Source organism: Myotis nattereri, assembly GCF_964212035.1.
Source record: "Myotis nattereri genome assembly, chromosome: 9".
In the NCBI taxonomy this organism is placed as follows: Eukaryota; Metazoa; Chordata; class Mammalia; order Chiroptera; family Vespertilionidae; genus Myotis; species Myotis nattereri.
In genome coordinates this window covers 76,903,933-76,917,575 of record NC_138084.1, presented here as the reverse complement: position 1 = coordinate 76,917,575, position 13,643 = coordinate 76,903,933, and the positions used below count along the sequence as shown (strand labels likewise).

General features: G+C 44.7%; 1 protein-coding gene across 3 annotated transcripts in view; it reads left to right on the top strand.

Moving 5' to 3' along the window:
- USP28 (ubiquitin specific peptidase 28) overlaps positions 1 to 13,643 on the top strand; it is a gene marked incomplete at its 3' end in the record, with an annotated part of 74,540 nt that overhangs the window by 42,520 nt on the left and 18,377 nt on the right. For all 3 annotated transcript variants that reach the window (XM_081100156.1, XM_081100155.1, XM_081100157.1), the window contains exons 10-13: positions 642 to 790; positions 2,542 to 2,669; positions 7,862 to 7,957; positions 10,007 to 10,186. In XM_081100156.1, coding sequence (XP_080956282.1) covers positions 642 to 790; positions 2,542 to 2,669; positions 7,862 to 7,957; positions 10,007 to 10,186 — 553 coding nt within the window. The remainder of the gene's footprint in view (positions 1 to 641; positions 791 to 2,541; positions 2,670 to 7,861; positions 7,958 to 10,006; positions 10,187 to 13,643) is intronic.

The following is a 13,643-nucleotide window of genomic DNA, read 5'->3' as shown; positions in this document are numbered from 1 at the left end:
TTAAGAAAGCGGGCTGTTTGTTCTCTAGTATTTGTATTTCCCACACTCTGAAATTTTGCTGCTTGCATATCCATGATATAAATTAGTAGTTGGATCTAGACTTTGACTGGATTCAGGTAAGGTTCCCCCCCACACCCCCCCCAAATATATTTTTGTTTATTTCAGAGAGGAAGGGAGAGGGAGAGAGGGATAGAAACATCAGTGATGAGAAAGAATCATTGGTCGGCTGCCTCATGCACTTCCCTTACTAGGGATCGAGCCCGCAACCTGGGCATGTGCCCTGACTGGGAATGGAACCGTGACCTCCTGGTTCATAGGTCGATGTTCAGCTACTGAGCCACACCAGCCGGGCTGGGTAAGGCTTTTTTAGGCGAGACAAGTACATAGGCCGTGGGATAGTCTTGGCCAGGAGGCATTTGCTGTCTGCTTGCGCTTCTTTTTGCCGTGTTAGCAGTTGCCAGTGGTCTGGGCCTGGATTCCCTGGTTCATTAGCGGTTGCCACACAGGCTTAAATGCACTACAGATCAGTTGTCAGGATGTTGCTGAATTAAGAAGACATTGTCTCTGGTTCCAGAAAAAAGGGCTTTAGATTATGCTATGCTAGTTATGTCTTTTAAAAATCAATCTGTTTCTTTGTCTAGGAAAGCCCTTTTGTAACAATGAGACCTTCGGCCAGTATCCCCTTCAGGTAAATGGCTATCACAACTTAGACGAATGTTTGGAAGGGGCCATGGTGGAGGGTGACATTGAGCTGCTTCCTTCCGACCATTCAGTGAAGTATGGACAAGAGGTGAGTTGGGTATTTTATTTGGTGCACCAACCACAAAGCCAGTTAAATAGGACTGAGCTTTTTGGCCAGTCGTTTTCCCATCACATAGCTTTACATGTAACAAAACTTAAACTTGCCTGAGATCTCTCATGAGTTGATATGAGTTGGTGAGTCTTACTATTGGATAAATAAATTCTTTACTGAAAGTATGAATTTGGAGTCTGAGTTACTCATTTAAGGTTGTATGCTGCTGCTGATATTTCAAGTGTGATCAAGTTTCTCTCTTTCTGTTGAAGCCTACCTGTACCTGAGTAGGGAGAGCGCACTGCCTCCATATTTTCGGAGGGTAAAAGTACAGTGATTAACTCCTATGGTATGCCATTTAGAATATTTTCCCTATTATAGTATTTACTGTTTTCCATTGTAACTTCTGCCTTTACTTTAATTTTTTTTTAATTTTGCATTTATTTATTTTTGTGGGTTGGAAAGAAATGGGACATTAAAGGGAGAACAAGGGTAATTAATATCTCAAGACTTCAGCTGGGTTAAGAATTACTGAGTTGCATTTGCAGTAGCATTATTGTCAGTACCACGCAGCTCGGATTATTCTCTTCTCATCATCCATTTTGAGAAAAAATTATGGCTTATATGATGAGTCCAGCTCAATAATTACTATAGGAGGAAGGAAAGCTTTCTTGAGTTAAAATAGGGAACATAGCATGAGCCTTGTCAAAGTGCATTAGCGGTAGGGCAGGGCTAGGATCTGGAGAGAGGAACTGCTTCCCTAGCTTTTCAAGGAAGTTACCAATTCATGATTGAGGAGCTGCATGGAGCTGATGGTGTGCTTTCAAAAGAGAGGGGGTGCTCACCAGTTACTTAGCCCTCTGGAGACCTTTATTCAAGGATGGGAACCATATATATATATATATATATATATGAAAATCATGCTTGTTTAGATTTAGCCCTGAGGTAGTCAGACAGGCTATGTGGATTCACCTCAGCCCGACGAGGGCATGCGAAGGGAACCGCTGTTGGTACCTTTGGTAAAGGGAATGTTTTAAAGCTGTCATGCAGACCTCTGGCCTACAGGGGAATTGAACAGAAAGGCCTTCCTGTTCTAGCTTTTCCTCACCTATGGTCAGTGACAGTTGAGATCGTATTTAAAAGTCAGGGCTTTCTTTTCTTGAAACTCAAGGTAACATTATAGGTTCATATGTTAGGAGAAGTCTAAATTGTTGGAATTGAGAGATTTTCTCAGGAATTTGAGAATTCATTATCATAAGGCTACTTCAAGTTTCCTTTCTAGACAGAAAGGGGATTCAAGTTATGGTTAATAGACTGTATAGACCACACATATTGGTCTTTTTAGCTGATTCATGGAGACAGTTGTCCCCTTATATGCTGCTTAGATTATAATTTCTAATTCTTTGGTTAGGCTGCCATTTTCTTTAGGTTTCGAATCTATTTTGAGTACTGAGGACTTAATGAATAAATTACATAGGTGCTTGTGCATCCACACATTTAAGGGTGGTTATTTCTGAGATAATAGTTGAGCTGGAGTAGTGAGGAATGTTTAACCATATTTTCAATGAGGGCATGCTTCTAAGTGGTCATTTCCTTTAGGATTTGAGATTAAACACGAGTGTAGAATGAGCTTGATTTGAATATAAATTCTATACCAAAAATACAGATTTATGAGGGATATTTTAAATCTAGCTATTGCCATTTCCTGAAAATAACTTGTTTCTCTCACATTTCTACTCCTGACATAGTGTTGGTTTACAAAACTACCTCCAGTGTTAACCTTTGAACTCTCAAGATTTGAGTTCAATCAGTCCCTTGGTCAGCCAGAGAAAATTCACAATAAGCTGGAGTTTCCTCAGATTATTTATATGGACAGGTGAGTTCTGTGATTGATTGTCTTAAGATACATTGCAGCAGAAGTGAGCCCATACTAGTATATTGTGCATATGAATCACCTGCAGGCTTGGATTTAGTGATCTAGGTTGGGAACCAAGAGTTTGTACTTCCAAGAAGTTTTCAGGGCTGTGCTAAGGGTGCTTCTGGTCTCTGGTTTATGATTATGATTTTGGGATTCTCCTTGCATGTGTCAGTGATTTGTTCCCTAAATATTACTGAGTAGTATTTCATTCATTGTAAGGATGTACCACTGTATTTTTTCTATTCAGCAATTGATGGGCATTTCAGATGTATCCATTTTTAGGATATTATGAATAAAGTTGCTGTGAACATTTACTTAAAAGTCTTGGTGTGGGTTTTAGTGCTTCTGTGTAAAAATATTCAGGAGTGAGATTGCTGGGTTGTATGAAAAGTGTATGTTTAACTTTATAAGAAAATTTTCAACTATTTTTTAAAATTTTATTTTTTAAAGTTTTATAAATAGTAGTACATATGTCTCCTTTTTTCCCCATTGACCTACCCCTGGCACATGCCCTCACACTCCCCCCTTACCCCCAGTGTCTTGCATCCATTGGTTATGCTTATATGCATTCACACAAGTCCTTCGGTTGATCTCTTACCTCCCCCGCAACCCTCCCCTGCCTTCCCGCTGTAGTTTGACAGTCTGTTCAATGTTTCTTTGCCTCTGTATCTATTTTTGTTCATCAGTTTGTAACGTTCTCTATATTCCACAAATGAGTGAGGTCATGTGGTATTTATCTTTCACTGACTGGCTTATTTTGCTTAGCATAATGCTCTCCAGTTTCATCCATGCTGTTGCAAATGGTAAGAATTCCTTCTTTTTTACACCAGCGTAGTATTCCATTGTGTAGATGTACTACAATTTTTTTGGTTTGTTTTTTTTTTTGCTTGAGGTTATTTTTTAGCCCAAATTTTATTATTATATGAATTCTAGCTCAAAGCCCTTTCTCTATAACAAATTTATTCCATTGTGTAGATGTACTACAGTTTTCTAATCCACTCATCTGCCGATGGGCATTTAGGCTGTTTCCAAATCTTAGCTATTGTAAATTGTGCTGCTATGAACATAGGGGTGCATATAGCCTTTCTGATTGGTGTTTCTGGTTTCTTAGGATATATTCCTAGAAGTGGGATCACTGGGTCAAATGGGAGTTCCCCTTTAATTTTTTGAGGGAACTATCATACTGTTTTCCACAGTAGCTGCACCAGTCTGCATTCCCACCAGCAGTACACGAGGGTTCCTTTTTTTCCACATCCTCTCCAGCACTAGTCTGTTCGTTGATGCCATTCTGGCAGGTGTGAGGTGGTACCTCATTGTTGTTTTGATTTGCATCTCTTGGATGATTAGTGACTTTGAGCATGTGTTCATATGTCTCTTGGCCTCCTGTATGTCCTCTTTTGAAAAGTGTCTGTCTAGGTTCTTTGCCCATTTTTTGATTGGATTGTTTATCCTCCTTTTGTTAAGTTGTATGAGTTCGGTGTAAATTTTGGAGTTTAAACCCTTATTGGAGGGAACATTGGCAAATATGTTCTCCCATGCAGTGGGCTTTATTGTTGTTTTGTTGATGGTTTCGTTTACTGTGCAGAAGCTTTTTATTTTGATGTAGTCCCATTTGTTTATTTTCTCCTTAGTTTCCATTGTCTTAGGAGCCGTATCAGTAAAGATATTGCTATGACATGTCTGCTATTTTGCTGCCTATGGCTTCTTCTAAGATATTTAGGGTTCCCGTGTGTATGCGGTGAGAAACAGAGTCCCCGCGTGTGCACACCGAGAGTCAAGTCACTGGTGTGCAGTGTGGCCTCTGGCGCCGAGAATCAGGGTCCCCAGTCTGCTTGGGGGGCTGGGTTGCACAGCCTCCATGTGTCGTGCGCCGTGGGAAACAGACTCCCCGTGTGCCTGCGCCCAGAGTCAAAGTCAGGTAGCACAGCTGCCCTGCATCGACAGGAGGCCTGGTTGCGTGCTGCAGGAAACAGATTTCCCGTGTGCGCACGTGCCCAGAGCCAAAGTCAAGTCGCACAGCCGCCCTGTGTCGGCAGGAGGCTTGCTGGCGCACCGTGGGTCTAGGAGGTTCTGTTCTGCTGCGGTGAGCTGACAGGGAGGGGATTGGGCTCTGTGGCTCTCAGAAATCTGTGGCCTGGATGTCTGTAGTCTTGGTGTCTGTGGGTCTGCTGCTGTGGTAGCAGGTCTTTGTCCCAAGTGGCTGTAGGGTCCCAGTTTGCGTCTGAGGCCAGACTGGGTGGTGGTGAGACTCAGATCCTAGTCGCAAGCAGTTCTGCCCTTCAAGATGGCCTGGTTTCTGTGCAGGCACTGGCCAACCCCGTGGCAGTGGCAGCGGGGTTTCGCAGACACCAATATGTGTATTAAAGTTAGCCATTATAGTGGGTTTTTAGGGATATCTTATTATTTAAAATTTATATTTCCCTGATAACTAATGATGTTGAGCATCTTTTTATGTACTTAATTAATGGTCATTTGTATATTTTCTTTTGTGAAGTGTCTGTTCAAACCTTTTGTCCACTTCCTTAACTGAGTTGTTGTGTTCGTACTGACTTTAAGGGTTTTTAAAAATATATTTTAGATTCAAATCCAGATATTTCCCGTCCCCTTGCCTCTTCCATTTTCTTCCAGTCTTTTTAGAAGAGCAGGAGTTTTAGTTTTGATGAAGTGTAATGTATCAGTTTTTCTTTAATAGTTTGTGCTTTTTATGTTTTAATTAAAAAATCTTTGCCAAACCAAAGGTCACAAAGATTTTCTTTTTTTTCCTTTCTGAAAATTTGTAATTTTAACTCTTAAATTCATGTTTATGACTCTTTTAGAGTTTATATTTGTATATAGTGTGAGAGAAAGATTTTTTTTTTTTAATAAGAGGGGAAAGATGGCATATGGGTGTCCAAATTATTCTAGCACCATTTGTTGAAAAGACACTCCTTTCCCTCATTGAACTACCTTGATACTCTGTCAGAATTAATTACATTTATATTGGTGGGTCTGTTTTTGGAGTCTCTGTTCTGTCTGTTGCCTAATCTTATGTCAGGTCCACATTGTCTCGATTACTGTGGTTTTATTATATAAATCTTGACCTCAGTATAAGTTCTCAAACTTTCTTTTTTCAAATTGTTTTGGTTATCCTGGTAACTGCATTTCTTTCTTTTTTTCTTTTTCCTTTTAATCTTTATTGTTAAAAGTATTACATAGGCCCTTCTTTTCCTCCCATTAACCTCTTCCAGCCCGCTCCCATCCTCATCCCACCCCCCCTACCCCCCCAGGCCCTCACCACCCATTGTCTGTGTCCACAAGTTATGCATCCTTTGCATTTCTATATAAGTATTAGAATCAGCTTGTCAGTGATTGGGATTTTGATTGAGATTGTATTGAATCTATAGATCAGTTTGGGGAAATTGACTTAACAATTCTTAGTACTTCAATCCATGAACATAGTATAGCTCCATTTGTTTAATTTTTTGTGTGAATTTCTCTTAACAGTGTTTCATAGTTTTTAGTGTACAGGTCTTGCACATATCTAATTGTTTGTCCCTAAATTCATGTTTAATCTACACTAATAAAAGAGAAAAATGGTAATTGGCGTACGGCGCTACCCTTTTCATTGGCTAATCAGGGCTATATGCAAATTAACTGCCAATTAAGATTGGCAGTTAACTGCCAACTAAGATTGGCAGTTAATTGCCAACTAAGATTGGCAGTTAACTGCCAACTAAGATTGGCAGTTAACTGCCAACAAGATGGCGGCTAATTTGCATATGTAGGCACAATGCAGGGAGGCGAAAGGGAAAGCAGGAAGAAGCCCCCTGCCACTGACAGTGATCGGAAACCCAGGGGGGAGCTAAGAGCTGGGGGGCAGGGCAAAGGCGGCCCTGGGCGGCCCTGCCCCCCAGCCATGATCGGAGAATCAGGCACCTTTTCCGCCCTGGCCAGTGATAGCAGGAAGTAGGGGTGGAGCCAGCGATGGGAGCTGGGCACGGTCGAAGCTGGCAGTCCCGGGAGCTAGGGGTCCCTTGCCCGGGCCTAAAGCGAAGCCCACGATCGCCGGGCCACTGCAGCTGCAGGTCCCCACTGCCCGGGCCGGACGCCTCAACCAGAGGCGTTAGGCCTGGGCAGGGGCAGAGCCTGCAACCGCGGGGAGCTGGGGGTCCCCTGCCCAGGCCTGACACCTCTGCCGGAGGCCTCAGGCCTGGTCAAGGGGCCGATCCGGTGATTGGTGATCGGAGGGTGATGAGGGTCAACTCCTCTGGCCGAGGCATCAGGCCTGGGCGGGGGGCTGGGGGTCCCCTGCCCAGGCCTGATGCCTGGGTCAGAGGCATCAGGCCTGGGTGGGGGGCGGAGCCGGGGATTGGGGGGATATGATGGTCCCCTTGCCCAGGCCTGAAGCCTGGGTCAGAGGCGTCAGGCTTGGGCGGGGGGTGGAGCAAGCGATCAGAGGGAGATGGGGGTCCCCTGCCCAGGCATGATTCCTGGGCCAGAGGCCTCAGGCCTGGGCGGGGGCCAGAGACAGTGATCGGGGGGAGATGGTGTTCCCCTGTCCAAGCCTGACACCTCTGGCGGAGGCGTCAGGCCTGGGCAAGGGGCCGATCAGGCGATTGGAGGGTGATGGGGTCTACGCCTCTGGCCAAGGCATCAGGCCTGGGCAAGGGGCAGAGCCAGCAATCGGAGGGGTCTGGGGGTCCCCTGCCCAGGCCTGATGCCTGGGCCAGAGGCATCAGGCCTGGGCTGGGGGCAGAACCAGTGATGGGGGGAAATGAGGGTCCTCTGTCAGAGGCGTCAGGCCTGGGCAAGGGGCCGATCCTGCGATTGGAGGGTGATGGGGGTCAACGCCTGAGGGCTCCCAGTATGTGAGAGGGGGCAGGCTGGGCTGAGGGACACCCCCCACACACACACACCCAGTGCACGAATTTCGTGCACTGGGCCCCTAGTTTTATTATAATTGTGTATCTTTTACCTCATTGCCTCCAGGCTATGCCTCCAGAGGTAATGCTTTCACTAGTCTTAACCATTAAGTGTTGCGTTGTTAACTGTGTGTTTTCATAGATCCCCTTTGTCAAATTGAGGAAGTTTCCTTGTGTCCCTAGTTTGCTGAGATTTTGTGTTATTAATGTTCTTAAATATAAATTGTGATTTTGGGCTTATTTGCTTAGATACATGTACAGAAGCAAAGAGCTTATTCGAAGTAAGAGAGAGAGTATTCGAAAGTTGAAGGAGGAAGTGAAAGTCCTGCAGCAAAAACTGGAAAGGTAAGTTATGGATAACTCTGTGCTTATAAATATAAGAGTAGAACATTAAAATCAGATAATTTGTTTGTATTTAAAAACTAGAGGCCCAGTGCACAAATTCATGCACAGGTGGGGTCTCTTGGCCTGGCTGGTGATTGGAGTTGTCTCGCCCAGTCCTGATCGGGACTAGCTAGCCCGGGGGAGGGACTGTAAGAGTTTGGCTGGCCATGGGAAGTTGGCTGTGGGAGCGCACTGACCATCCAGCCAGCTGGGGGAGGGACCGCGAAAGGTTGGTTGGCCCCAGCAGCCCACTGACTACCAGGGGGCAGCTCCTGTGTTGAGCGCCTGCCTCCTGGTGGTCAGTGTGCATTATAACAACTGGTGCCGTTCAGTTGATTTGCATATTAGCCTTTTATTATATAGGATGTAGATAGATTAATTCAGACTTTAAGTATTAACTAGTGTATTTTATAAAATGAGAATTTTTTCCCTAAGGGTGAAGCAGTTTTCAAGATGAGCTAAGAGTATCCATGGGCAAACAGTAGTCCATGGGCAAACAGGGGACTTACGTGACCCTGAGCCGCACAGTTCTTGGCAGTGTATTTCAGAGGATCCACATTTTGATTTTATAGCCCTTTACTTTTTTCCACTGTCCTTGCCATCTTTTTCACAAACACGAGAGAGGTAAGGTCGTTGTGTTCCTCTCCCGTGGTCTTGGGGAAGCAGTTTCTGAATCTCTGGGGAAGGTGAAAACAAAAAACAATGCTGCTCTACCTAGAGTAGGGCTAACATTAAAAGGGCTAATATTTCTGACACGGACAAAGTCCTTTGTCTTATAGAGGATTCAGTCCCTTTTGTTTGTTTACATTATTTCTGTGGAATCACTCCTATTACTTCCTAAGGGGGAGTCAATGTAATTTCTTTTTAGTCAAGATAGAACCTATTGATTTAGCATTTCAGAAAGAATCCCATACAATGTTAGTGGCTTTCCCCTTTTATCTGCTTAACAATTTTGCTGCTATCACCACCCCATCTCTACCCACTCTATTGCTAGGTGATTAATTTTCCTAAGAGGCAACACTGCATACCCTCTAATGTGGTTGACTTTGATTGCTCTGTACATATTTTCCACTAGTGTTTTCATTTCATAATGTCCTTCTAAATATAGAAACAATTTTCTTTCTTCCTAGTTCTATACCCCTTTCTTCCCCCTACCTCTCATTTTATTCAGAATAGAAAAATGTGAAGTGACTCTATCCTTTGTAAATAGAATCCCAGTATTACAGAGCTTACCTGTATCAATCGGTCAATTTAATTATTTTACTATTTAAACTTTGTCTACTATAGTGAACTGTAGAATTCATTAAAGTAAATTTCTTTAATGACTCTAATATATACTAGTAATGGCAGAATATTGGGTATTATTAAAATAATTTGTTATTTTGGTTACATATTTCAGGTATTAATTATCCCAAAGAAATCTTTAATAATTTATGCCTGGCCTATGCTGTTTTTGAGTGTATGAATAATAGGGTACTTAGGACTCCACTCAAAAAACGATTTGCTAGTTTTCGTAAACTCTGACCTTTATCAATACCTAAATACCTACTTACCATTTCCAGCTTTCTTTCATTTTTTTCCTAATAATTGCTGAGTGGTTGATCTAAAGGGCAGCAAAGAAAAAACCCGTGGGTACTAGTTCACCAGCATTATTTTCAGATTTGAGTACTGGTAATATCTCTATTTTCCTTTAAGAAACAGCATTTACTTTTATGTCCAGAGCCCAAATGTGGTATGATTATCAAGAAAAAACATAACTGGCATGACTTTGGTTAAAAGCCCATTTGTAATATTTTCTGCCAGGTATAAAAGTTTAGATTGTTACGAATTTTTATTTTTGTAGTTAGAGATTTTTGCCCTACGGACTGTTTGAATAATGGGTTAAATATTGTGTAGTGTTTAGAAATAGCCTTTCCATGAACTCTTCACACCACAACAGATCTTTTGTCAGCAAGCCTCAAAATATAAGACAGACAAGGCCAATAGAGTACCACTGTCTTTGCCTCTTAGGTATGTGAAGTATGGCTCGGGCCCAGCTCGGTTCCCACTCCCCGACATGTTGAAATACGTCATTGAATTTGCTAGTACAAAACCTGCCTCAGAAAGCTCTACGTCTCAGAGTGACACAAGCATGACATCACCACTTTCTCCAGAGCATTGCCCGGTATCTGACCTGACATCTAAGGAAAGGTAATGAAAAAAAGTTTTATTAGTATATGTATATATATTTTTGGTTTATTTGTACTGTGCACCTTCTTTCCATCTGATTAACGCTCACCCCATATGAGCTTGAGGTTTTGAACTCTTTGTCTTAAAGGGAAGGGACAGTTTGCCAACTGTCCCTTGAGAGAATGTTCCTAATTCCCACCAATGCACTCACCTGCCCATAGGAGGGTTGGGGTTATTTCAGAGCTTCCTGAACTTGTTTTGGGCTAGCTGCCAGCGGTCTTTCTAAGAGGAAACTTCAGCCCTGCTCTTCCAAACATCTTATTCTTGCTTCTGAAAATATGCATGACTAAGTAAACATTAAGGAAAGAGATTTATTCATAAATAGAAAACTAACACGTGAAAAGAACTGGCTCGCAGTTGAAGAGGACAGCCTAGAAGGGCTTATCTAGGGAAGGAAACGGGGAGATCAATGCTCAGGAGCCCTCTGCTTCTGCTCTGGCCCAGCCACATGCAACAACCTTTGTAACCTGGAGGAACCATTAGGGTCAGCTCGGAGTAAACTTGACGTGTGCCTTGACTAATAAAACAAAACACTAGAACCTGTTTAAAAAGGTTAGATTTTTTTGTTTTGTTCGTTTGTTTTAAATATTTTTTTATTGATTTCAGAGCAGAAGGGAGATGGAGAGAGAGATAGAAACATCAATAATGAGAGAGAATCATTGATTGGTTGTGTCCTGCACGCCCCACAATGTGGATGGAGCCCGCAACATGGGCGTGTACCCTGACCGGAATTGAACCGTGACCTCCTGGTTCATAGGTCAATGCTCAATCACTGAGCCACGCCAGTCGGGCTAGATTTTTTTAAAAAGAAAGATCAGGTCTTTACTGCAAGATCATTCAAACATCACGCAGCAGCAGTTCCTTCAGTACATTGCAAAGTACTTCTCAGGGCCAGGGCCCCACACCGTAGTTTATTTCATAAAGTGACATCTCAAAAGTAGTGTGGCCACTGTTGAGGTTCACATCAGCTTTCCATTGGAGGAGAGGGATAAGTCAGCTCATCTGAAAGCATCAGCACTTTTGGTGATGGGGAGAGGGTCAGCTCTAATGCTGGTATTCTCAGGGGGCAAGGGGGCAAGGATGAGGTGGACTGAAGTGAGCGCCTCCAGGCCTCACTCCTGCCATCTCCTGGGGCACTTTCTGGAATATAGAATATATTCACAGGGCTGAAGAAACAAGGCCAGGTTCAGGCAGCACTGCCCACCCCAGACCAGGCTCCTGCCCACTCAGGAATCTGCGGCAGTTCAGGCTCCGATCAGGCTGTGTTTGCGGTGGAGCAGTAATGCCACTGTGTGTGTATGTGGCAGGTAGGATGGGGATAAGGAGTTATCTTTGATTTTCTTTCTTTCACACCACACATCAAATCCATTGGCATATCCAGGATCTTTCACTTCTCACCACCTACATCACCTCATGGGTTCAGTCCACCGACATCCATCGTTTGGCTTATGGCAGTAGCCTCCTAATTGGTCTCTCCCACCCTGTAGTCCTTCAGCATGTGAGCCAGGATGACTCCCCCCTTTAAAATAGGTCTGATCATGCCCCTCTGCCTAAAGCCTTGGAGGGGCTGCTATCTCCCTCAGCACAAAAGCCAGCGCCCTTCCTGTGGCCCACAGCCCCTCCACCCCTCTGACCTTGTTTCTGGCTGCCGCCTCTCCTCTCCTCTGGGCTCTGCTATTTCCTGGTGCGTCAGGGATGTTCCCATGGCAGGGTCTTTGCATTTTGTCTTCCTTCTTGAACCACAGAGCTCGCCTCATGGCTTCCTCTCTCCCTTCCTTCACATCAGATGTCACCTTGTTTGTGGGACTCGCTTGGCCATCCTGTGTGAAGCAGTATACTCCCCAGCGTAGCACTCCCAGCTTTATTGTTCTCTGTAGTAGTTAGGATCTGCCCATGCCATATGCTTACTCTTTAATATATAAGTCCCATGAAGCCAGGGACTCTGCTTTGTTTCCTGCTGTGTCCCTAGCACCTGGCACAGCACAGGTGTTCAACAGATATTTGCCGAATGAGTGAGTGAGTGCCCATGTACCACTCACTGCGCAATGCTCCCTGCTCCAGGGGGTCTGCCACCAACTAGAGGTCCAGAGGACACACAGTTCTGTCTCCCAGCCTGGACCAGCCTCGGGGACTGCAAACCACTGTAGAGGGCCTGACTCCTCCTCAGGGACCCTGGCGACCCCGGCACGAAGCACACCTTCCGCAGCGTAACCCCACCATCCACGAGCTGACAGAAACACCCAGAAGTAGCCAGCGTGGAGACCTGGCTCTGCCCAGAATGCTGGCCTGGGTCACTGCAAACAGAAAATGAGAGAAAGAGACTGATTCTGGGGCACACTTTTTTGTTTGTTTGAAGAAGCCATTTATGAGGATTACAGACAAATGAGGTTCTGGTTGTTTAACCTGGTCTGGATTTCCCCAGGTCGGGATGGGGTGGAGATCAAGCTGGCTTCACTGCAAACAGCACACGGTGGACACTAAACAAACAGCTGATGAATACACTATTGGAGCTAGAGGCCTTGGGAAGGAGCACTCGAAACCGGGCCTTCAACAGGCAGGGCTTGCTCTGGGCCACAGACAGAATCAAGAGTTCTGTATAAAAAAATTTATGGGGAGGTTTCAGGGAAAGTATTTTCCATTTCAATATATGAAACAGTATTTTTGCACTCTGGGCAGTTTTGGGCATTACTTTATTAAGATTGTGTGAGAGAATATAGAACTTTTCAGCAAGGGTGCTCCTTATTACATTTCGGGATGAGGGTTTCCTTGTGAGAAGACAGCACCCAGTGGGTAATGGAGAAGAGGCCCTCAGAGACGCTGGAACCGTGCAGTCTCCTGCCCGTCACCTGAGGTGCACCCCTGGGGTTCTGATGCTCCCACCGGCTTTTCCTGCCTCCTGGAGAAGGCACACAGCTTTATCTGAGGCCCCCTTGATGGAGCTTCTTCTCGGGCCTTAAGGAAAATGCCTGAGGAGACCAGGCCTGGACTCCCAAGCCCCTCTGGATAAAGCTATGCAGAGATCTGAAGGACCCTCTGGAAAAAGATATGGAGCGATCTGAAGGACCCCCTGGAAGAAGCTATGGAACCATCTGAAGGACCCCCTGGAAGAGGCTACGGAGCCAGCCGAAGGAAACCCTAGAGAAGCTACAGAGCGATCTGAAGGACCTCTTGGAAGAGGCTACGGAGCCATCTGAAGGACCCCTGGAAGAAGCTACGGAGCCATCTGAAGGACCCCTGGAAGAAGCTACGGAGCCATCTGAAGGACCCCCTGGAAGAGGCTACGGAGCCATCCGAAGGAAACCCTAGAGAAGCTACAGAGCGATCTGAAGGACCCCTGGAAGAGGCTACAGAGCCATCTGAAGGACCCCCTGGAAGAGGCTACGGAGCCATCCAAAGGAAACCCTAGAGAAGCTACAGA